The 24,757-nt window shown below is 38.5% G+C and overlaps 1 protein-coding gene across 1 annotated transcript in view; it reads left to right on the forward strand.

The window, feature by feature from the left end:
* The window catches only part of IQCH (IQ motif containing H), a 227,253-nt gene that overhangs the window by 59,918 nt on the left and 142,578 nt on the right, over window positions 1-24,757 (forward strand). Inside the window, exons 5-6 of the mRNA XM_052646857.1 lie at window positions 12,015-12,135; window positions 18,468-18,596. Coding sequence (XP_052502817.1) covers window positions 12,015-12,135; window positions 18,468-18,596 — 250 coding nt within the window. The remainder of the gene's footprint in view (window positions 1-12,014; window positions 12,136-18,467; window positions 18,597-24,757) is intronic.

Here is a 24,757-nt window from a genome sequence, read left to right on the forward strand (position 1 = left end):
CCTGTGGCTATTAGCGGATAACACGAGGAATCCATGAGCTAGAGGAAATGTTCTATATATTCGCTGTATCAGTATTTCAGTTGTCATATTGTACTGTAGTTTGGCAATATGCTACTATGGGGAAACTGAGTTAAGAGTGCAAAGGATATGCCTGTATTATTACTTACAATTGCATGTGAATCTACAATTATCTCAAAATCAAATTTTAGTTAAATACAGGATTTTCCTGGTGGTCCACTGGTAGAGAATCCACCTGCCAATACAAAGAACACCAGTTTGATCCCTAATCTGGGAAGATTCCACATACTGCAGGGCAACTAAGCCCGTGTGCCGCAACTATTGAGCCTGTGTCCACAACTACTGAAGCCCGTGCCTTCCAGAGCCTCTGCTCTGCCTCAAGAGAAGCTACCACAGTGAGAAGCCAGTGCACTGCAACTAAAGAAAGCCCTCACACAGCAGAAAAGACTCAGCAGAGCCAAACTTTTCTTAAAATTAATAAATTTAAAATTTTAGTTAAAAACAAGGACACCAGTAAGATAATGAAATGCCAAGCCACTGAGTAGAAAAAATTTTTCATAATATCAGTTCAGTTCAGTACAATCACTCAGTCATGTCTGACTCTTTGCAACCCCATGGACTGCAGCATGCCAGGCCTCCCTGTCCATCACCAATTCCCGGAGTTTACTCAAACTCATGCCCATTGAGTCGGTGATGCCATCCAACCATCTTATCCTCTGTCAACCCTTCTCCTTCTGCCTTCAATCTTTCCCAGCATCAGAGTCTTTTTCCAGTGAGTCAGTTCTTCACATGAGGTGGCCAGAATATTAGAGTTTGAGCTCAGCATCAGTCCTTCCAATGCATATTCAGGACTGACTTCCTTTAGGATGGACTGGTTGGATCTCCTTGCAATCCAAGGGACTCTATAAAGAGTCTGCTCTAACACCAAAGTTCAAAAGCATCAGTTCTTTGGCACTCAGCTTTCTTTATAGTTCACCTCTAACATCCATACATGACTACTGGAAAAACCATAGCTTTGACTAGACAGATCTCTGTTAACTGATGTCTCTGCTTTTTAATATGCTGCCTAGGTTGGTCATAGCTTTCCTTCCAAGGAGCAAGCATCTTTTAATTTCATGGCTGCAGTCACCATCTACAGTGATTTTGGAGCCCCCCAATATAAAGTTTCTCACTTTTAAAGTTTCCATTGTTTTCCCATCTATTTGCTGTGAAGTGATGGGACCAGATGCCATGATCTTAGTTTTCTGAATATTGAGTTTTAAGCCAACTTTTTCACTCTCCTCTTTAACTTTCATGAAGAGGCTCTTTAGTTCTTCATTTTCTGCCATAAGGGTGGTGTCATCTGCATATCTGAGGTTATTAATATTTCTCTCGGCAATCTTGATTCCAGTTTGTGCTTCATCCAGCGCACCGTTTCTCATGATGTACTCTGCATATAAGTTAAATAAACAGCATGACAGTAGATAGTCTTGACATTCTCCTTTCCCGATTTGAAAACAGTCTGTTGTTCCATGTCCAGTTCTAACTGTTGCTTCTTGACCTGCATACATATTTCTTAGGTGGCAGGTCAGGTGGTCTGGTATTCCCATCTCTCAGAATTTTCCACAGTTTGTTGTAATCCACACAGTCAAAGGCTTTGGTGTAGTCAATAAAGCAGAAGTAGATATTTTTCTGCAACTCTCTTGCTTTTTTGATGATCCAGTGGATGTTGGCAATTTGATCTCTGCTAATAGTTTCCTTATTTCCTCATCAACTCCCTTCTAGCTTCTGCCTGTTTTCAGTTTACCTGTGCACCTTCATATAGTTTTTCCTTTTTTAATATTTTATCCCAAATTTATAATTGTTATGTTCAGGAGGATTAGTGTGTTATAAGCTATCGTTACCGCAATGGTGACTAGCCCATGTTTCAGTCTCACTATTGTACTGTCTTTATTTGAAAGGAAAATATTTGCTATTAATATGGTTATGTTAATTGCTTCTTTCCAATGTCTTAAGTGATTATATTTTAAAAAAGTTTTTTGCTCTATTTCTTCAGATGAGATTAAAAGACAGATTTAGATGAATTCTAAATTATGTAATGCCTTCAGGGGCTACACAAATACCTAAAATATATTTTGTAAATGAAATAAGCAAAGTACAAAAAAGGAAAAGCTATATGAACTCAGAGGAAGAAGAGATCAGAGGTGATTTCCTAGAGGATATTACCTTTAAGGCAGTAGTTAAAAAGTGATAGATAGTAGCCAGAGCTGAGAGAGAGAAAGAGGGAGAGACAGCATTCCAGAAGAAATCTCATAAACAGTGCAAAAAGTGGGAGGTTTGGAGGCTAAAGTCTTACTAGTTATAGCTATAAATATAATTTTTAATATAACTCAAAATCAATACCATGGTGTGAACACCCTACTATATATAAAAATATGGGTAAATCTTACACCAATTTTAAAAGAAAAAAGTCAGATACAAAAGAATATGTACTGTAATAATCCACTTAAGTTCAAAAACAGAAAACTTATAGGTGGTAATAGAATTCAGACTAGTGGTTACCTTTGGGTTATGGAAGCAACTGGGAGGGAACGTGAGTGAAGTCCCTTGGGTGCTTGCAATGTTGTACCTCTTTTTCTGAAGGCTGGTTACCTACAGAGTTCACTTTGTAAAAATTTATCAATTGATGACTTTGTGATTTGTGCCTTTAAAAAATATCACACTTCAATAAAATGTTTATGTGAAACAAAAATGGAACCCAGTTTCTGGAATCAAGAAAAGTTTATCATGTGTATTTCCATTTATTAACATGTTAATCCCTCACAATGACCTTATGGAAGTCCAGTTATGCTGAATTTTTTGTGAAATTGAATTATATGAACTTGAAATACCATGATGTAAAATTATAAATTCTGGCTTTATACACAAAATTTGAAATGATTCAAATCTCCCCAAGTTAAAAAAAAATTTAATTTTCTTACAAAGTTGGATCAATCTGAGCAAATTTAAGATCTATTTAAGCTTAACGGAGGTACCACTTGAGTAGATAAAAATATCCTGTGTAACTCAGGATAATAGTTTAACAAATAACAGATGCAACACTAGTTAATGCTTTTTGGTGTCACAGTTTCAGCAGAGCAGTTGTGGCTGACACAGCAGCTCTACAATGCCAGGTACCACACACTTTCCATTTTAGTGCTCTGTCCTACTGAACAGGCTATTTTCTGTCTTGTGATCTAAGATGACTGTGACTCTCCCACCATCTTTCTGTAGTCCAACCAGGAGAATCACTGCAGTTTCTATACTGCCAGCCAGAACTTGTCACAAAGACATGGGAAGCTACAAGAGGGCCTGGGAAATGCAGTTTCTGGTTGAGCAGTACATTGATGGTTCACCAGACGTCTTTGCCATACTTGCCATTCTTTGTCTAGTTGTTTTGAATTATGTGAGTTTACAATTATAAAATGTCTCCAGGAATAGATCCTTTACATAAAATTCAGCTGCTCTGTAGATAAGAATATTCCTATATTACAGAAGATAAAACCGAAACACAGAGATAGTAAATGACTTATGCCTACCCTGTACATTGCTAAGTCAATGGCAAAGCTGGGACTCAAATACAGTTCTCAAACTCAGGATTCTTGCTTTTGTGCTACAGAAGCCTCTCCACAGACTTTTTCTACTAGTTCCAAGAATACTGGTAATCCTTATGTTCCCAGTGAATTTCAGGTTCTTGATGTCTCATTGGGAAAGAATTCAGTGAGAGACAAAGTGATAGGTAAGAAGTGGACTTATTTAGAGAGAAACACCCTCCATAGACAGAGTGTGGGCCATCTCAGAAGGTGAGAGAGCCTCAAAGTATGGCATGGTTGGTTTTTATGGGATGGATAATTTCCTAGGCTAATGAGTGGAAGGATTACTCCCATTATTTCAGGAAAGGGGTGGAGATTTCTAGGAATTTGGCCATGCCCACTTTGGGCCTTTATGGTTAGATTTCACATCCACTGGATCATAGAAAAAGCAAGAGAGTTCCAGAAAAACATCTACTTCTTCATTGAGTACGCTAAAGCCTTTGACTGTGTGGATCACAACAAACTGGAAAATTCTTAAAGATATGGGAATACCAGACCACCTTACCTGCCTTCTGAGAAACCTGTATGCAGGTCAAGAAGCCACAGTTAGAACCAGACATGGAACAATGGACTGGTTCAAAATTTGGAAAGGAGTACGTCAAGGCTGTATATTGTCACTCTGCTTATTTAACATATATGCAGAGTACATCATGCAAAATGCCAGGCTGGATGAAGCACAAGCTAGAACCAAGATTGCTGGGAGAAATATCAATAACCCTAGATATGCAGATAACACCACCTAGTAGCAGAAAACAAAGAACCAAAGATGAAGGTGAAAGAGGAGTGAGAAAAAGCTGGCTTAAAACTCAACATTCAAAAAACTAAGATTGTGGCACTTGATCCCATCACTTCATGGCAAATAGATGGGGAAACAATGGAAACAGTAACAGACCTTATTTTCTCGGGCTCCAGAATCACTGTGGACAGTGACTGCAGCCATGAAATTAAAAGATGCTTGCTCCTTGGAAGAAAAACTATTACAAACCTATATACAGTGTATTAAAAAGCAGAGACATCATTTTGCTGACAAAGGTCCATATAGTCAAAGCTGTGGTTTTCCCAGTAGTCATGTATGGATGTGAGAGTTGGACCATAAATAAGGCTGAGCGCTGAAGAATTGATGCCATCCAAGTGGTGCTGGAGAAGACTTGAGAGTCCCTTGGTCAGCAAGGAGATCAAACCAGTCCATCCTAAAGGAAATCAACCCTGAATATTCATTAGAAGGACTGATGATAAAACTCTGATACTTTGGCCACTGAAAAGACGACTCATTGGAAAAGACCCTGATGCTGGGAAAGATTCAAGGGAAGAGGAGCAGTGGATGACAGAGGACGAGATGGTTGGATGGCATTCAGTGGACATGAGTTTGAGCAAACTCTTGGAGACAGTAAAGGACAGAGAAGCCTGGCGTGCTGCAGTCCATGGGGTCTTGAAGAGTAAGACATGACTGAGCAATTGGACAACAATGGTTAGCCTCAGAACTGTCATGGTGCTGGTGGGTATGTTCCTTAGCATGCTAGTGTATTACAGCAAGTGTATAATGAAGCTCAAGGTCCACTGGAAGTCGAATCTTCTGCCAATTGGGACCTACTTGGTTCTAACCATTTCTTGTCATATCCTATATCTATGTCTTCTTTTAAATGTGCCTTGCCCTCTCCCCTCCTGTGTCACTTAGTCTGAGAGAAGGTGAGACTCCTGCTATCTCTAAATTAAATGGCACTTGGAAAGGAGGGAGATAGGGCACAAAGTGGTAGGACTTTACTATGAACTGACAACCTGAGATGTGTTTGCTTAAAGGTTCAAGAACTCAGGAATCAAGAAAATATAGCGGGCATGAACAGTGACACGCATTCTAGTCGTGCCTCTGAACTGCAAGGCAGATTATACACGTGTTCCAAGTATTTTCCCTTTCTGATTTTTAGTTTCCCCGTCTGTTAGATGAGGATGAGGGTGGGGCCAGGGTTGCTGAATATGGTCATGAAGGTGGTACATAATTTCTTAAATTCACTAAGCAGGGGATTCTGGAGCAGAGTAGAGGGTGCCCCATAGCTCCTTGCCTCACCCCGCCTCAGCCCTGAGAAATACTACCGGTACTCTGAGAATCCTCAAAGTATTGAGATCCTCAGAAATACTAAAAAATCTGGAGAGAAGCCTTCAGGTAATTGAAAGGTGGGAAAAACCCAGAATACCCAGTTAGCACATGTTGCTGGGAGAGAAAACACACTAGTGCCAGAAAATGGGGGATGAGATACTGTATCAGAGCAAGTAGAATGTCTGGACACAGCTGCGCAAATGTGTGCAAGGCGAAAAGAAATGATATGGTCACTACTGATCTATTATATATATGTCAGTATTTCACCCACAGCTAACAGAAGAAAGGAAGGTGGGGAGGGAGGGAGAATCCTGGGCTTCAAAAGACAAAGCCTAATTTAAGGAAAACATAACTCAAGGAATTTTGTGAGGAGGAATTTTCTCACAGTTTCTTCACATTATAGCACAGTTGAGAGAGACATAAATAAAACTACAGCTCAACCATGTGATGATAAAATAGCAGAATGAGATTTAAAAAAGAGGTTGCAGACATAAGGAAATAAATTGAATACCAAAATACTTTATGGAACTAATAAATACACTATAAATAGAAAGAACAGAACAGACACTGCTGAATACTGAAATACTGACAGGGAGAAAAAACTGTAAGCACAGTAAATGCACTCTCATCTGATAAAGGAAATTAATTTGAAGTTAATAGATATGCATATTAGTTTAAGCTGCTGTAACAAAGAAAATCCAAAGATATAATGCCTTAAATAAATTAGTTTCTTTCTCACTCACAAAACAATCCACAGATGAGAAATCCAAGGCTGGCAGGATCTCCTCCAGGAGGTCATCCAAGATACTGTTCCTTCTGTCCTGATGCTCCATCACCTCCTCATTCCTGTGGTTATAGGAAATTCTCATTTCAATGGTTGAAGCTGGCTCCTTTCCATACCCATGTTTCAGTCCATAGGAAAGGTAAAAATAGTCCAGGGAAAGCACTCTAAAGGGATGCCCTAGATGTTATATATATCACTTCTGCCACAGTTTTACTGGCGACATTTAGTCACAGAGGACACTGGGAAAATGTGGTCTTTAACTGGATAGCCATGCGCTCAGCTAAAACTCAATGTTCTATTCTAGAAGGAGCTGGGAGAGAACAAATAGTTAGGAACCACAATATGAAAGATAAAGATGAGCCGACATTTAAGGACACGTGATACCCCTCACAAAGAGAACCCAGCAAGTGAAAGAGAAGATGTACCTAGTGCTGCAATGTAAGGAGATGTTCCAGAAGTGAAAAAAGAACTGACTCTGCAATCTGAAGGAAAACATTGAATCCCAAGAAAAGTCTGATTTAGAATATTTAATATAAAGGTATTTCCTAAACACCTGAACTTGAAAGAGGAAGAATGCTTCAGACTTCTAGGCAGAAGGAAAAAGTCACCTACAAAGGGTAAAAAAAAAATCCGGCTGGTATCAGATTTCATTATATTCATTGTGGAAGACAGCAGTGCAGAGTTTTGAGAGAAGAGAGGATGGCCCCAGGTGCAATTCAAGTGTAAAGGCTCAGGGAAGCAAAATATCCATGAACTCTTGTTGGAAAGAACTGCTTGATAACCAAAGCTAGGCAGTCTAAAAATCCGCAAAATAAAGAACGCAAGCATAGTGAAGCCATGCCAGAAGAACTATTGATAATCACTGGATCCATTCACATGTAGAACTGATGCTAAACAATCATAGCAATGATGGTTTCAAAACAGAATGTGAATATTATAAATCTGGACAATGTAAAAATAACACAATACAAAATTGGGAGGTGAGGGAGAGGAAATGGAAGTAGCAAGAAACTTCTCATGTTCTCATCTTCTGTAGCTAGGATATATTATCCAAAATAAAAACATGTCGTAAAAAAAAATATGTATATGTATATATATATATATATATATATATATATATATATAAATAGGTAAAAAAATAACCTAAATATTTTTTCATAATCACCTTTATTGAACAATGTAGCAGGAGTCCACAAATCACTGCCTAAGGGCAGACTGCCTGTTTTTGTAAATTAGATTTCAGTGGAACACAGCTTCACCCCTTTGTTTCCATATTGCTTATGCTACTTTCCAGCTATAAAAATAGACTCCAGCCTAAAACATTTACTCTCTGGCCCTTTAAGAAGAACTTTGCCAACCCATGCAGAAGAATCTTTTTTAACTCACAGGAATCTTGTGGTAAAGAAATATTTATTTGAGGCTTAATAATTGGTAAGGTTTAATTCAGCCTTTTCCCTTCCTATTAAATTCATGTCAAATTAAATTTAATAATATAAATCCTATTTTTATAAAACAATAAGTAAGTCATCCCAAAGATATCAGGGATAATGAATCACCTAGTGATATTTGATATGGTTTCTTCAATTTTCACCTCTGTTTTTATTTGGAATCTTTTTAATGAGCATATATCACTGCTACCAGAAAAATAAAATAGAACATTTTTTCTATTTGCAATCCCTGGAAGCAAGTATCCCAAGATACTAACAATGATTAATTCTGGCTGACAGGAATATGATTGCTGTTTTCTTCTTTAAGCTTTTCTATATTTTTTAAATATTGAAAAATTTTTAAGCTATTATGGAAGATTTCCACATAAAGTGATAAGAATTCTGAATTACAGTTTTGGAAATGGTAATGAGAAGTACCAGATATGAGAGACATTGTTCTACTTATAGTATGATTCTTTTATTAGCAGTATACCAACCACAAAGCACAGTTCAGTATAAGTATCAAACACGATATAAAAGAGAAGCCAGAATCAGATGATATTCAGCTTCTGTTAGGCAATCAGCACATTCACGTGGGTTCTCTAATTTGCATTTATCTACCTTTCCCGTCTCATCCACACCTTATCCTCCTGATACACACAATATACTCAAGCCACATAGAGCCCTTCACCTTCAGTGAAATTTTCATGCATTTGTGTGCTCTTTTGCTTTGTTGCCACCATTCTTTCTACCTATGATTGCATCCTGTTCTCCACGTGATATAATTCAATGCTTCTTTTAAGACTCAATTTAAATATCACTTACTGCAGTACATCTCAACCTTGGCTGCACATCAGAATCACCTGGGGAGCTTTATAAAAATACTGAGGCCCAGGCTCCAGCACAGCTATTCTGGTTTAACTGCCCAGGGTTGGGGCCCAGGCAGCAGTATTTTTAAAAAGCTCCCTGAGTAATGCTAATATACAGCCAGTGTTGAGAGTCACTGCAAAGCCTTCTGCGATACCAGCCGGCAGAGTTAATTACTCCCTCTTCTGCACTCTCGTAGCTCTTAGATTTTCCATTGCTCGTGAAATTTAATGCTTATTGTATTAAAGTTAGTGTTATATAGTAAGTGCTCAGTAAACACTGAGGTTGTTACTGACCTTATTCTTCCAACCAGGCACATGCAGGAGTGGTTATCCTTACCATGGGAACCCAACAGCAGAGGGGGCTGATGTTTCCTATCCAGAGATCCTGTCTGAAGGATTTACTTCTGTAAACTCACCAGGATGTCACCCCACTCTTCCTCCTACACACACACACCCCTCACTGCCTTTTCAGCACAGCCCTAGCCCTTGGGTCCAGCTTTTACATTGTTGAGATTGATGCAATGTAAAGAATGAAAGAAACCAGCGTTTTGAAAGTGCTGACAGCCTGAGAGAATCTGACCGTCATCTGCCTTCCCCCATCTCCTTCGTGTCACACTTTACATCGTGTTTACTGTCAGAACCTGGTACTTTAGCTTTCAAGAGCACATTGTCAGGTGTACTTTGTCAAAGGCTTTCAGAAAATCCAGATGAACGATGCTGTGAACCCCGATACTGCCAAATCTATATTTTACACCTTCACAGTGTTTGACAGTTTTATTTAAGTGGAATCTTTCTATCATCCTTCGATTTACCTTTGCCTCCCTGACCCTGAGATCAATCAGACAACTGGAGACCCTTCTGTTTTTGATACTGAGCATCCAGGAGAAATATCAATAACCTCATATATGCAGATGAAACCACCCTTATGGCAGAAAGTGAAGAGGAACTAAAAAGCCTCTTGATGAAAGTGAAAGTGGAGAGTGAAAAAGTTGGCTTAAAGCTCAACATTCAGAAAACGAAGATCATGGCATCTCGTCCCATCACTTCATAGGAAATAGATGGGGAAACAGTGGAAACAGTGTCAGACTTTATTTTTTTGGACTCCAAAATCACTGCAGATGGTGACTGCAGCCATGAAATTAAAAGACACTTACTCCTTGGAAGAAAAGTTATGACCAACTTAGATAGCATATTCAAAAGCAGAGACATTACTTTGCCAACAAAGGTCCATCTAGTCAAGGCTATGGTTTTTCCAGTGGTCATGTATGGATGTGAGAGTTGGACTGTGAAGAAGGCTGAGCGCTGAAGAATTGATGCTTTTGAACTGTGGTGCTGGAGAAGACTCTTGAGAGTCTCTTGGAGTGCAAGGAGATCCAACCAGTCCATTCTGAAGGAGATCAGTCCTGGGATTTCTTTGGAAGGAATGATGCTAAAGCTGAAACTCCAATACTTTGGCCACCTCATGCAAAGAGTTGACTCATTGGAAAAGACTCTGATGCTGGGAGGGATTGGGGGCAGGAGAAGAAGGGGACGACATAGGATGAGATGGCTGGATGGCATCTCTGACTCAATGGACGTGAGTCTGAGTGAACTCCGGGAGTTGGTGATGGACAGGGAGGCCTGGCGTGCTGCGATTCATGGGGTCGCAAAGAGTCGGACACGACTGAGCGACTGAACTGAACTGAACTGATCCTCGTCTATGTCTGCGCCTTGTCTGGATCACAGTACACTGTATGATTATCTCAGCTTCCCTGGTTAGGAGGAGCTCCTGGAAGTTACTCCTGTCTGGAAGTGAAGTGGGGGGAGGAGAGCTGAGGATGAGGGAAAGAGACCGAGGAGCACCAGCAGTGCTTAAGTTCCACAATCCCACAATGCGCATGCGCGCTCTCTTCAGCACAGCTCAGAGCCCTACCCTTGCTTTTTCCTGCTTGCCTGGAAGGAAACTGACTGCATTAACAGTCTGCTCTTTCCTGTTAAAAATCCTATTTGTAGTCATTTTAAACCGTCCTCTCCAAACATCGCCAAAGGGTTTGGTGTCCATAAGATGGTGTTGCTTATATTAATAGTTTCCCTTAAGTACCACATCCTGGCAGTGGAGTTCTAAAATAACTTTGTTCACAGACATTTCTCAGCCAGTAAATATTATGTTTTAAAGTGATTTTCTCCCTGGAGTCTTGATGAAACTTTCCCTTTCTTTTTCCTTAAGGTCACCATGACCTTGATGAACTAGAAGATGTGCTACATTGGAACCCAATGGCAAATTTCACTAATGCAGAACCAGATCAATCTTCAAATTGAATAATCTTTGCATATCTAGTGCTCTAATGTGACCTGAGACAAATCTAACCTTTCTGACTTGGTTCTTTGTTAAAATCAGTAGTTAAATAGCAAACCATTACCTAGTTCCCTTGGAAGTTATGCAAATTAATTAATGTTTGGAAAATGACTGGGAAATTTTAAAATCATCTATAAATACCAAGCAGTTGCATCTTCCCTGATGAGAGGGCTCAGGTAATTCATAACCTCCTATAATAAAGGTAAAAATACTGTGCTTGGGCTATATAATTACATGTGATTTATTTGCAATACATATAATCTTTGAAATCTAGAAAGCATTTAATAGAAACAATTCATATTTCGTGACTATAATAAAAGCACTTGATGACTTTAGGAAAAGTAATCATCTACTCTAAGTGATCTATACATCATATCTTTAACTATTTCTAAGACCTGCTAGAGTATGCTCCGAGTTTATCCTTAACCTGTTAATGTTGACTGATATATTTATTTTTACATTTTCCCAGTTTTTATTTATCCTCGAAACTCTAATGTGTATTTCCTAGAAAATTTGCCTGTACAAAACTTTGCTGTATTCAAAACCTCCTCTGTCAAGATTTAGCACTTTTATATTGTAGTCATTAAAATTGAACAAAATCTTAATAGTTCCTTTATTAACTACTATACTGACTTTGCATAGTAGAAATCACAACATGTTAATTGGATTTAATTAACTATTTTAAATTACACAAACTCCTGACAGTAGACAAAAGCGCAGGGTACCCATGAGCAATAAAATTGGAGCTGATATTTCTACTTTATTAAAACTTAATGAAACTATTCATATTCATAATCTTATTTATTGTTTACAAGAAGAAAACTGTGTTCATTTTGAAGGCAAAAATGTCTGCTGAAAACAAATTTTTGATCATTTAGGTGAAGGCTCAGAAGTTAATAAAAGGTTCCACTATATCCAGCCTCACAGTTCTGCCAGCTTCTCATCGCACGGATCCCTATTTCACCCCAGTGCCAGTCTTACAAGCAGATGCTAACAAAGGTTAGTGATTCAAATAAGCATTTTATTTTATTTTTTTATTTTTTGTATTTTTTAATTTTAAAATCTTTAATTCTTACATGTGTTCCCAAACATGAACCCCCCTCCCACCTCCCTCCCCATAACATCTCTCTGGGTCATCCCCATGCACCAGCCCCAAGCATGCTGTATCCTGCGTCAGACATAGACTGGCGATTCAATTCTTACATGATAGTATAAATGATAGAATGCCATTCTCCCAAATCATCCCACCCTCTCCCTCTCCCTCTGAGTCCAAAAGTCCGTTATACACAGCTGTGTCTTTTTTCCTGTCTTGCATACAGGGTCGTCATTGCCATCTTTCTAAATTCCATATATATGTGTCAGTATACTGTATTGGTGTTTTTCTTTCTGGCTTACTTCACTCTGTATAATCGGCTCCAGTTTCATCCATCTCATCAGAACTGAATCAAATGAATTCTTTTTAACGGCTGAGTAATACTCCATGGTGTATATGTACCACAGCTTTCTTATCCATTCATCTGCTGATGGACATCTAGGTTGTTTCCATGTCCTGGCTATTATAAACAGTGCTGCGATGAACATTGGGGTACATGTGTCTCTTTCAATTCTGGTTTCCTCGGTGTGTATGCCCAGTAGTGGGATTGCTGGGTCATAAGGGAGTTCTATTTGCAATTTTTTAAGGAATCTCCACACTGTTCTCCATAGTGGCTGTACTAGTTTGCATTCCTAACAGTGTAGGAGGGTTCCCTTTTCTCCACACCCTCTCCAGCATTTATTGCTTGCAGATTTTTGGATCGCAGCCATTCTGACTGGTGTGAAGTGGTACCTCATTGTGGTTTTGATTTGCATTTCTCTGATAATGAGTGATGTTGAGCATCTTTTCATGTGTTTGTTAGCCATCTGTATGTCTTCTTTGGAGAAATGTCTATTTAGTTCTTTGGCCCATTTTTTGATTGGGTCGTTTATTTTTCTGGAATTGAGCTGCATAAGTTGCTTGTATATTTTCGAGATTAGTTGTTTGTCAGTTGCTTCATTTGCTATTATTTTCTCCCATTCAGAAGGCTGTCTTTTCACCTTGCTTATATTTTGCTTTGTTGTGCAGAAGCTTTTGATTTTAATTAGATCCCATTTGTTTATTTTTGCTTTTATTTCCAGAATTCTGGGAGGTGGATCATAGAGGATCCTGCTGTGATTTATGTCGGAGAGTGTTTTGCCTATGTTCTCCTCTAGGAGTTTTATAGTTTCTGGTCTTACATTTAGATCTTTAATCCATTTTGAGTTTATTTTTGTGTGCGGTGTTAGAAAGTGATCTAGTTTCATTCTTTTACAAGTGGTTGACCAGTTTTCCCAGCACCACTTGTTAAAGAGATTGTCTTTACTCCATTGTATATTCTTGCCTCCTTTGTCAAAGATAAGGTGTCCATAGGTGTGTGGATTTATCTCTGGGCTTTCTATTTTGTTCCATTGATCTATATTTCTGTCTTTGTGCCAGTACCCAAATAAGCATTTTATATGTTTAGGAACATAAGGGAAAGAGCTTTGAGGTGGGATTGGGGGCCTGAGGTTGAATTCAGACATAGACACTAATTTTCCAAGGTGACTTCGGACAAGTCAAGTCCTCACTGTGGCCTGAGTTTCCTTCCCTGTAAATTAGAAGGCTGGACTAGATGACCACCAGAGTCCCTTTCCACTTCTAAGATCCATTATTCTATAGATTTTGTATTGCTTTAGATTTTGGTATATTTACATGTTAAAATTATTATTGTATTAAGTGCTATTATAATTTTTCAAGCTTCTGAGCAGATAGTTTCTGATCCTTTTCTGATAATAAACATTTTATTTCAATATATTACTATATAAAAATATGAAGCCAGAAATAAATGTAATTTTTAAGTGAACTATACAGGTCTTAGTCTAAATACTTAGACTTATACCAGTCTAAGTACTTAGTCTAATACTGGTTTGTGAAACCAGTAGATTTCTCATTTTTTTAAGCAAAAGATCACATCGTCTTTATCTCAGTATCCCCAGTGCTTAGAACCACATCTAGCGTTTTGTAGATACTAAATAGTTGGTTGAATGAATAAGCAAATGAAAGTGTAAGTGAATGACTAAAGACTGAGTGTCATAAATGTAACCCTCTTTACTTCTCCCTGCTACATAATTGGCTGACGTGTTAAAGAAGACTTAAGTGGATCCCCTTTTGAATCTCAAATATAAGCAAGTGAGGTGATCTTTAATTTAGTTCTATCTCACTTTCTAACTGACGTCTGGAGTGTTTTAGATCTAAAGTCGGTTCCCCAGGGTTCCTCTGGTACCTGAAGATTTAAAGGTTTTCCATTTTACAGCTCCTGTATCCCGTCTGCTGACCCACTAGTGGTGGTACGGAAAAACTCAAGAGGGACTGCATCATTATAAGCCTCTTAGTTTATTAAACCTCCCACAACTGAAACAATTACTTTCTTAGTTATGAACCCTAGTTCTTTAGAAATCTTGGTGACACTTGGTTTTAGTTAGTTTACATGATATTTACTCCCTGGGAAAACTCCAGCAGAGTTTTTATTTCTTGCTTTAGAAAAAGTTACATTCTTCCTGGGGTCAAATTAAGATGAATGAATGGATCAACCAATCTATCCTTGCTTTAGCAATAGATACAGTAAAAAATTGCTGCAAAACAAAGGTAAATCTAGAACCATAGCAACTTGTTCCAGAAAAGCATCACATTTTCATCCCTCAATTATCTGCCAGAGAACACATGGCCTACCATAATATTTGTAGTTAATCAACCAATTAATCAACACATTTGTTGACTGCTTGCCATATGTCTGGTACTGTGCAAGGTAATATGAATGCCAGGAAAGCACAGGCCACACAAATCCTGATACGGTGCCTAGATGTTTACCTGTCCTGATGCTCTGAACTGTCATTTGAGGCACCCCAGACCCATACAAGTCCAGCATGTGGTGAAAGATGACCAACTTCCAGAAGAGAGGATAGTTTTGGAAAATGCAAGACAAACTTCTCTACTTTTTCTGGAATTATTTTGCTAAATCCAAAGAATAATGTCTCCACCTCATCCCCACCCCCTAATAAATGATTAAGAATATAAGTCTTCTAATAAGAAACCAAATTTTTAATTCAGGCTCTGTGAAACCTCAGGCAAGTTGTGCTCCAGTTTTAGAATAAACTCTATAAGCTATAACCAAGGCATGCCAGATCTGGCCTCACCTCCATTCTCATTCTCACTCAGCTTTCTCTGTGCTCCAGCCACATGGGACTTCTCTCTTTTCCTTAGCAGGCCAAGCACTTTTTCACATCAGGCCTTCCCAAGTCCTTTTACCTCTGCCTGTAAAAGTCATTTCCTCAAGCATCCATCTTTTTCCTTTATAGATGATCACAATTTGTAACTGTATATTTATTTGTGAATTTATTTTGTCTTCTCCATCACTAAAGGCTCCATGAAGTCTGTCTGGTTTACCACTGAATCCCCAGTCCCCAGAATAGTTCCTGATATATAAAAGGAACTTAAATATTGGTTGAATGAATGAATGAGTTTTTAATGAATGAATGAAGAGATGAATTCTAATCCCTAATCTGGTCAACAGGAATGTGAGAGTGCTAAAATTTAAGGAGACAATGGTGATAAGGGATCATTTTCAAAAACAGCTAAAATCCTGACTCTCTTACAAATGAACACAAGTCAAAGATTTTAGTTGTTTAACTCATCAGTTTGAAAGAGAATTTGTAAGATGTCACAACTGGTCTAAAGGAGAATCCAAAGAACATATCTTTGTAGATCAGGAATATTGAAATAAATTTGTAAACAGAAGGAAAATTGGCATTTCCATGGGAAGAAGGAATGAACCTTCACCAATTTTTTTCATGTCTATAGATATGAATTATTTGCATTATTATCAGTTTTTTTTTTCCCACAAGTTAACTTTAATCTCTGCAGAGTTGTACAATAGTCTAAGACTAGATTCAGATAATTCCTAGAGGCATTCCATTGAAAAGTATCCGGTAATCTCTTTTGCTCATTCTAAAACATAAAAAAAAAAGATTTCCTAAAATTGTCCCCCAATTTGATGTAAAATGATCTTAAAAAAATTATTCATAAAATAAGTCGTTCCATTAGGTTTGGTCTGATTATTTACATAGGTGCAGCAAGAAGGTTAATCACCACATAGGCCATCTTAAGTTTGCTCTGTTGGAAGGAATCTCAGATTGAACTTTTACACTCCTCTATTACTTGCTATCCTGAGGCTAGAAAATCTATCCACCAGATTTCAACTGTAGGACCTATAAATTTGGGTACATTCCTCTCCTCTAGAGATGCTCCCAATATCCTAAGTTTCTTGGGCCTGCTGGGAAGTGACACTACTTTGCAACTATAAGGATGGAAATCCTGTAAGCCAGGCCAGTTTTTCTAGAAGGGCTTTGTAGCCTTTTGGTTCCATAAAATCAAACTTAGACCTTTAAATGTAATTTGTTATACCTGATTAACAGCATCGTTGTTAAATATGAAATTCCAGGCAAGTTCTTGGTTGCATAAGCAATTTTCCAATTCTATCTTAGTAAAAGAAGAAAAGATTCTTATTGCATCTATGCAAATAGCCCATATTGCCATGAAAAGTAAGGAGGCTCAATGAGCTTCTGAATTTGGGAGGTGAGAAGGAGCTCATCTAAAGTAGTAGAAGTTCAATGTCCTTATTTTCTGGGGGTTTTAGGAATATTCAGTTCCTGTAAGTGCTCATTTCTCTATGTAAGTCAATCAGAACAGAGTTCCTTTGAGATTTTACCATCTAATCTATTAATGCCACCTGGAGACAATAAACATTCTACATTCATAATGAGAAATAAAGACCTTTCTGAATTACAGATACATAGGCATTCAATGATAAAAGTGAAAGAGGAGAGTGAAAAAGTTGGCTTAAAGCTCAACATTCAGAAAACTAAGATCATGGCATCTGGTCCCATCACTTCATGGGAAATAGATGGGGAAACAGTGGAAACAGTGTCAAACTTTATTTTTGGGGGTTCCAAAATCACTGCAGATAGTGATTTCAGCCATGAAATTAAAAGAAGCTTACTCCTTGGAAGGAAAGTTATGACCAACCTAGATAGCATATTAAAAAGCAGAGATACTGCTTTGCCAACAAAGGTCCGTCTAGTCAAGGCTATGGTTTTTCCAGTGGTCATGTATGGATGTGAGAGTTGGACTGTGAAGAAAGCTGAGTGCTGAAGAATTGATGCTTTTGAACTGTGGTGCTGGAGAAGACTCTTGAGAGTCCCTTGGAGTGCAAGGAGATCCAACCAGTCCATCCTAAAGGAGACCAGTCCTGGGTGTTCATTGGAAGGACTGAGGCTGAGGCTGAAACTCCAATACTTTGGCCACCTGATGCAAAAGGTTGACTCACTGGAAAAGACTCTGATGCTGGGAGGGATTGGGGGCAGGAGGAGATGGGGATGACAAGAGGATGAGATGGCTGGATGGCATCACTGACTCGATGCACATGAGTTTGGGTGAACCCCGGGAGTTGGTGATGGACAGGGAGGCCTGGCGTGCTGCGATTCATGGGGTCGCAAAGAGTTGGACATGACTGAGCGACTGAACTGAACTGAACTGATGAGATCTAGGAATTGTAAATTAGTTGCAGTAATACTACCCATGTTGCCCAGTTACACTAAAACAATCTATTTGGGCATTCACATCTTTTGGTAATATGAGAAATGTCTAAAAGGAACTCTTTTTAAAAAAATAAAATGTAACTCATTATAACAACAGAAATACGATTTCAAGCACATAGATTTTCTTTCTTTTAGAACCAAAGATCTCCTTAATTATGGACTGTGTACCTGATTTCTCTGAATTTTAAAAAGAATACCAATATTAGATCGCATGTACACCCGTGGTGGATTCATGTCAATGTATGGCAAAACCAATACAGTATTGTAAAGTAAAATAAAGTAAAAATAAAAATTTAAAGTATAAAAAAAAAAAATTAGGAACAACAACAAAAAAAAGAAAATGCCATGATGTATAAAGAAGTTTTTGTTTGCATTGGAAGTATATTTCTATCTTGAAATTACCATAGTACAAGTTTATTTCAAAATACCACTATTAGAAATGCCATCTTTTTTCCTTCGGTTGTTACAAAAATAGATAGGACACATACTATGGCTATTTTTTCATGCAAAGGATTGAGGCACTAAATGTACTCTCACAAATAAAGTAATCAATAGAGAAAGTTAACATTTGTGAAATTTACGGAATTCAGACTTTGTGGAAGTCCTTGAAATTAAACTCATATTCCTCTAACCTTCCTTTTTAGGGGTTTTAAGTATGATAGAACGAGGATTGATCCCACCAGCAGCAAAAATTACCTTTCAGAATCCACCTATTATACCCAGAGCGGCTCTTCTGCATCGCTTTCATGAAGGACGTAAGATTTTGGCTACCGGTAAGACACGCTTCTTAGTTGGGGATAGACAGAAATTACCAAAAGCTACTCTTCTAGTATCCAATTTTTATCTTCAGTAATAGGACAGACTTAAACTTGTAATGGTTCTGAGTTGCAGTTTACTGAATAAAGCAACTTTAGTCTTTTTGTGAAATACCTAATTAGGGCCTGTGTTTTCTATGTGTGAGAAAGTTGGTATTTTTAAGGGATTTGCAGCTTGGTTGGGAAAATAAGACAGATATAATAAAAAAATAAATAACAATACATAGCATTACACACTAAAAACCAAATGGATGTTAAAGTCTAGTACTGTGAGTATTCAGAATGATTACTGAGAGGTGAAACAATATAAGACTTCAAAGAGGAGGCTGGCCAGAATAGGAAAAAAGCACCCACCTAGGTATCTACTAAGTGGTTGCAGAACCTCAGGCAAGTCATTTACTTTCTCAGGGCCTCAGCTTTGTCAGTTATAAAATGAGGGGTTTTGGCTAATAAATTCATCTGCTCAATAAGTATTTGTTGAATGCTTGCTGTATCCAAGGTAGTTGGGGATCTGACAGAGAAAATAAGTCAATCATATGTATTCTTGTGGTGCTTACATTCTAGTAGAAGATATAGATAATAATCAGGCGAGTAAATGAGAATTTAAGCTAAGGACAAGTGCTAGAAATAAAACAACATGGACTGAGAATGATAAAATGAAGTGATTACTTTGTTTGGGAGGGAGGGGTCAGGGAACGTATCTTGGAAGATGTTGAGATCCAAATGATGAGAAGGAACCAGTCATGTAAAGGTCTAGGGAAGAGTATTTCAGACGTAGGACAGCATTGGCATCATGGCCAAGGGGATTAAGGAGGGAGTAAGCAAGAGCGCTAATGGGGCCGGAAGGCCAAGAGAAGGGAGAGGTAGTGTTGGAGAGGTAGAGGAGACTGGAATGGTGTAGAACAGAGACCACAAGCTGCCTTCAGGGTTGGTTCTTCCTTACTTCCACAGTAACTGAGCCATGGGTGGGCAAGTGTCAGCTTGACCAGAGACATTTCTAGTCTTCCCTTCAGCTAGCTGAACTTGGAAACGTCCTTCCAGGTTCTGGACAATGAGAATGTAAGCAGAAGGGGAAAGGGAAACTTCTGGGCATGGTTTCTTCTTTTCATTTTTCTATCTCTGACTAGTTGGGATGAAGATATATATGATGGGCAAGCACTTTGGAGTCAAAAATGGAACTCCAGGTTCAGTCTGGCCAAGATACCCTGCCTACCTAGGACTCTTCCTTTCAACCTTTGTGTGAAAGAGAAATAAACTCTTAATTTGTTTAAGCCATTTAGTATGTCTTAAGATCTTTCTTTTTAAAAGCCTTACATTGTAGCAGAACCAGCAAGGCATCCTTTCAAATCATGATGAGGAATTGGATTTAATCCTAATTACAGTGAGAAATCACTGAAAAGTTTAAACAGGAGGATGAGGTAATCTGATTTATATCTTAATAAGACCATGATGAGTGCTTTACAGATAATGAGTCATACAGGAACATGAGTAGAACCAAGAAGACTAGTTAAAAGACTGTTTTAGTAAACCAGGTGAGAAATGACGGTGAATTTAAGGAGGATGGTATCAGTGGATATGAGGAGAAGTAAACAAATTCACGTTATATTTTATTTTAGAGGTAGAGCCATGAGGAATGACTGAAAGAAAGAAATGAAGAATGGCTGACAGATAGGAGTAAGGAAAAGAGAGGCATCAGGGATGAATATGTATGAATGAATATGGATGAACATACCCCAATTTTGTATCCATTCTACTGTTGATGGGAATTTCAGTGGTTTATACCATAGAGCTATTAGGGGTAATACCACTATGAACATTCTTGTATATGTCTTTTAATGTAAATATATATATATACCCTGCTCTTGGATACATATTAAAAAGAATTGCTGAGGCATGGGGTAAACATATGCTCAGATTTAGCAGAGAACACCAAATGGCTTTGTAAGGTGTTTATACTGATTTATTTTCTTACTAGCAGTATATGATAATTCCAAATGATATATATCTTTGTCAACACTTGATATTTTCTTTTCTTTGTTTATTGCTTTGCCACCCTGAAGATTGTTGTGGTATATCTTTGTGGGTTTAATTTCTATTTCCCTGATAACCAATAAAGTTAAAGAGTTTGTGGGGTTTTTTTTGATATGTGTATTGCTCATTTGAGTATCTTCTTTTGTAAACTGACTTGAAACTTCAACATTTTTTAAAATGGGTTGTTTTTCTTGGTTATGTATAGTATTATGCATGTATCCTGGATTCTAATCTGTTATCAGTTATAGGGGACTGGAATGCAAAAATAGGAAGTCAAGAAACACCTGGAGTAACAGGCAAATTTGGCCTTGGAATACGGAATGAAGCAGGGCAAAGGCTAGTAGAGTTTTCCCAAGAGAACGCACTGGTCATAGCAAACATTCTCTTCCAACAACACGAGAGAAGATGCTACACATGGACATCACCAGATGGTCAACACTGAAATCAGATTGATTATATTCTTTGCAGCTAAAGATGGAGAAGTCCTATACAGTCAGCAAAAACAAGACTGGGAGCTGACTGTGGCTCAGATCATGAACTCCTTATTGCCAAATTCAGACTTAAATTGAAGTAGGGAAAACCACTAGACCATTCAGGTATGACCAAAATCAAATCCCTAACGATTATACAGTGGAAGTGAGAAATAGATTCAGGGGATTAGATCTGATAAGCAGAGTGCTTGATAAACTATGGACAGAGGTTTGTGACATTGTACAGGAGACAGGGAGCAAGTCAAAAAGGCAAAATGGTTGTCTGAGGAGGCCTTAAAATAGCTGTGAAAAGAAGAGAAGCAAAAAGCAAAGGAGAAAAAGGAAGATATACCCATCTGAATGCAGAGTTCCAAAGAATAGCAAGGAGAGATAAGAAAGCCTTCCTCAGTGATCAGTGCAAAGAAACAGAGGAAAACAGCAGAATGGGAAAGACTAGAGATCTCTTCAAGAAAATTAGAGACACCGAGGGAACATTTCATGCAAAGATGGGCCCGATAAAGGACAGAAATGGTCTGGACCTAACAGAAGCAGAAGATATTAAGAAGAGGTGGCAGGAATACACAGAAGAAGTGTACAAAAAAGATCTTCACGACCCAGGTAATCATGATGGTGTGGTCACTCACCTAGAGCCAGACATCCTGGAATGTGAAGTCAAGTGAGCCTTAGGAAGCATCACTGCGAACAAAGCTAATAGAAGTGATGGCATTCCAGTTGAGCTATTTCAAATCCTCAAAGATAATTCTGTGAAAGGGCTGTAATCAATATGCCAGCAAATTTGGAAAACTCAGCAGTGGCCACAGGACTGGAAAAGGTCAGTTTTCATTCTAATCCCATAGAAAGGCAATGCCAAAGAATGCTCAAACTACCACACAATTGCACTCATCTCACACGCTAGTCGGACACAACTAAGTGAGTTCACTTTCACTTTTCACTTTCCTGCATTGGAGAAGGAAATGGCAGCCTGCTCCAGTGTTCTTACGTGGAGAATCCCAGCGACAGGGGAGCTTGATGGGCTGTCTATGGGGTTGCACAGAGTTGGACATGACTGAAGCGACTTAGCAGCAGCAGCACCAGCAGCACACGCTAGTAAAGTAATGCTCAAAATTCTCCAAGTCAGGCTTCAGCAATATGTGAACAGTGAACTTCCAGGTGTTCAAGCTGGTTTTAGAAAAGGCAGAGAAACCAGACATCAAATTGCCAACATCCGTTGGATCATAAAAAAAGTAAGAGAGTTGCAGAAAAACATCTATTTCTGCTTTATTGACTATGCCAAAGCCTTTGACTGTGTGGATCACAATAAACTGTGGAAAATTCTGAGAGAGATGGGAATACCAGACTACCTGACCTGCCTCTTGAGAAATCTGTATGCAGGTCAGGAAGCAACAGTTAGAACTGGACATGAAACAACAGGCTGGTTCCAAATAGGAAAAAGAATATGTCAAGGCTGTATATTGTCACCCTGCTTATTTAACTTATATGCAGAGTATATCATGAGAAATGCTCGGCTGGATGAAACACAAGCTGGAATCAAATAACCACAGATATACAGATGACACTACTCTTATGGCAGAAAGTGATGAAGAACTAAAGAGCCTCTTGATGAAAGTGAAAGTGGAGAGTGAAAAAGTTGGCTTAAAGCTCAACATTCAGAAAACGAAGATACAGTCGATCACTTCATGGGAAATAGATGGGGAAAAAGTGGAAACAGTGTCAGACTTTATTTTTTGGGCTCCAGAATCACTGCAGACGTTGACTGCAGCCATGAAATTAAAAAACACATACTCCTTGGAAGAAAAGTTATGACCAACCTAGACAACATTTTAAAAAGCAGAGACATTACTTTGCCAACAAAAGTCTGACTTCAAAGCTTTGGTTTTTCCAGTGGTCATGTATGGATGTGAGAGTTGGACTGTGAAGAAAGTTGAGTGCCGAAGAAGTGATGCTTTTGAACTATGGTGTTGGAGAAGACTCTTTAGAGTACCTTGGACTGCAAGGAGATCCTACCAGTCCATCCTAAAGGAAATCAGTCCTGAATATGCATTGAAGGGACTGATGTTGAAGCTGAAACTCCAATAATTTGGCCACCTGATGAGAATAGCTGATTCATTGGAAAGAGACCCTGATGCTGGAAGACTGAAGGCAGAAGGAGAAGGGTCGACACAGGATGAGGTGGTTGGATGGCATCACCGACTCAATGGACATGAGTTTCAGTAAACTCCGGGAGTTCGTGACGGACAGGGAGGCCTGGCGTGCTGCGATTCATGGGGTCACAAAGAGTCGGACACGACTGAGCGATTGAACTGAACTGAACTGATATTATGAAAAATTTTTTCTACTCAGTGGCTTGGCATTTCATTATCTTACTGGTGTCTTTGTTTTTAACTAAAATTTTAAATTTATTAATTTTAAAAAAAGTTTGGCTCTGCTGAGGCTTTGTTGCTGTGTGAGGGCTTTCTTTAGTTGCAGTGCACTGGCTTCTCACTGTGGTGGCTTCTCTTGAGGCAGAGCAGAGGCTCTGGAAGGCACGGACTTCAGTAGTTGTGGACACAGGCTCAGTAGTTGCGGCACATGGGCTTAGTTGCCCTACAGTATGTGGGATCTTCCCAGATTAGGGATCAAACTGGTGTCCTTTGTATTGGCAGGTGGATTATTTACCAGTGGACCACCAGGAAAGTCCTGTTTTTAACTAAACTTTTGATTTTGAGATAATTGTAGATTCACATGCAATTGTAAGTAATACAGGCAGATCCTTTGCACTCTTAACTCAGTTTCCCCATAGTAGCATATTGCCAAACTACAGTACAATATGACAACTGAAATATTGATACAGCGAATATATAGAACATTTCCTCTAGCTCATGGATTCCTCGTGTTATCCGCTAATAGCCACAGTCACGCCCCTCCTACCCCCGACTCCTTTAAACCCCGGCAACAACTAATCTGTTCTCTATTTCAGGAATTTCATCATTTCAAATATGTTAGATAAATGGACTCTTACAGTATGTAACCTTTTGGAATTGTCTTTTTCACTCAACATAACTCTTTGAAGATTTAATCCAGGTTGTTGCTTATATCAGTAGTTTATTCCTTTTTGTTGCTGACTAGTAACCCACAGTATGAGACTACTACAACTGTCAAACCATTCACCTATTAAAGGATGTATGGGTTGTTTCCAGCTTTTGGTGACTATGAATGAAGTTGCTGTAAACCTTTGTGTACAGCTTTTTATGTGAACCTGCACTGTCATTTCTTTAGGACAAATTCCCAGGAGCATAATTGCTGGATCTCATGGTAGTTGCATGCTTATTTCCTCCACATACATTTAGAGCTACATCAGACGGTGTTATGATTTCTATTTCAAACATCCAATATAACTTATAAAACTCAAGAAGAAAAAGGAAGTCCAATGTTTTTACCCATATTTTTGCTTTACTATGTTTTCTTCTTTTCAGATGTTCCAAAATTCTTTCTTTTATCATTTTCAATCTATTTAGAGTATTTAGTTTAGCCACTGTTTAGGGTCTGAGTAAACAATATTGCTCGTTAAGAGCAATATTACATAGGAACCTGGAATGTTAGGTCCATAAATCAAGGCAA

Source organism: Budorcas taxicolor, chromosome 10, assembly GCF_023091745.1.
Source record: "Budorcas taxicolor isolate Tak-1 chromosome 10, Takin1.1, whole genome shotgun sequence".
Lineage (NCBI taxonomy): Eukaryota > Metazoa > Chordata > Mammalia > Artiodactyla > Bovidae > Budorcas > Budorcas taxicolor.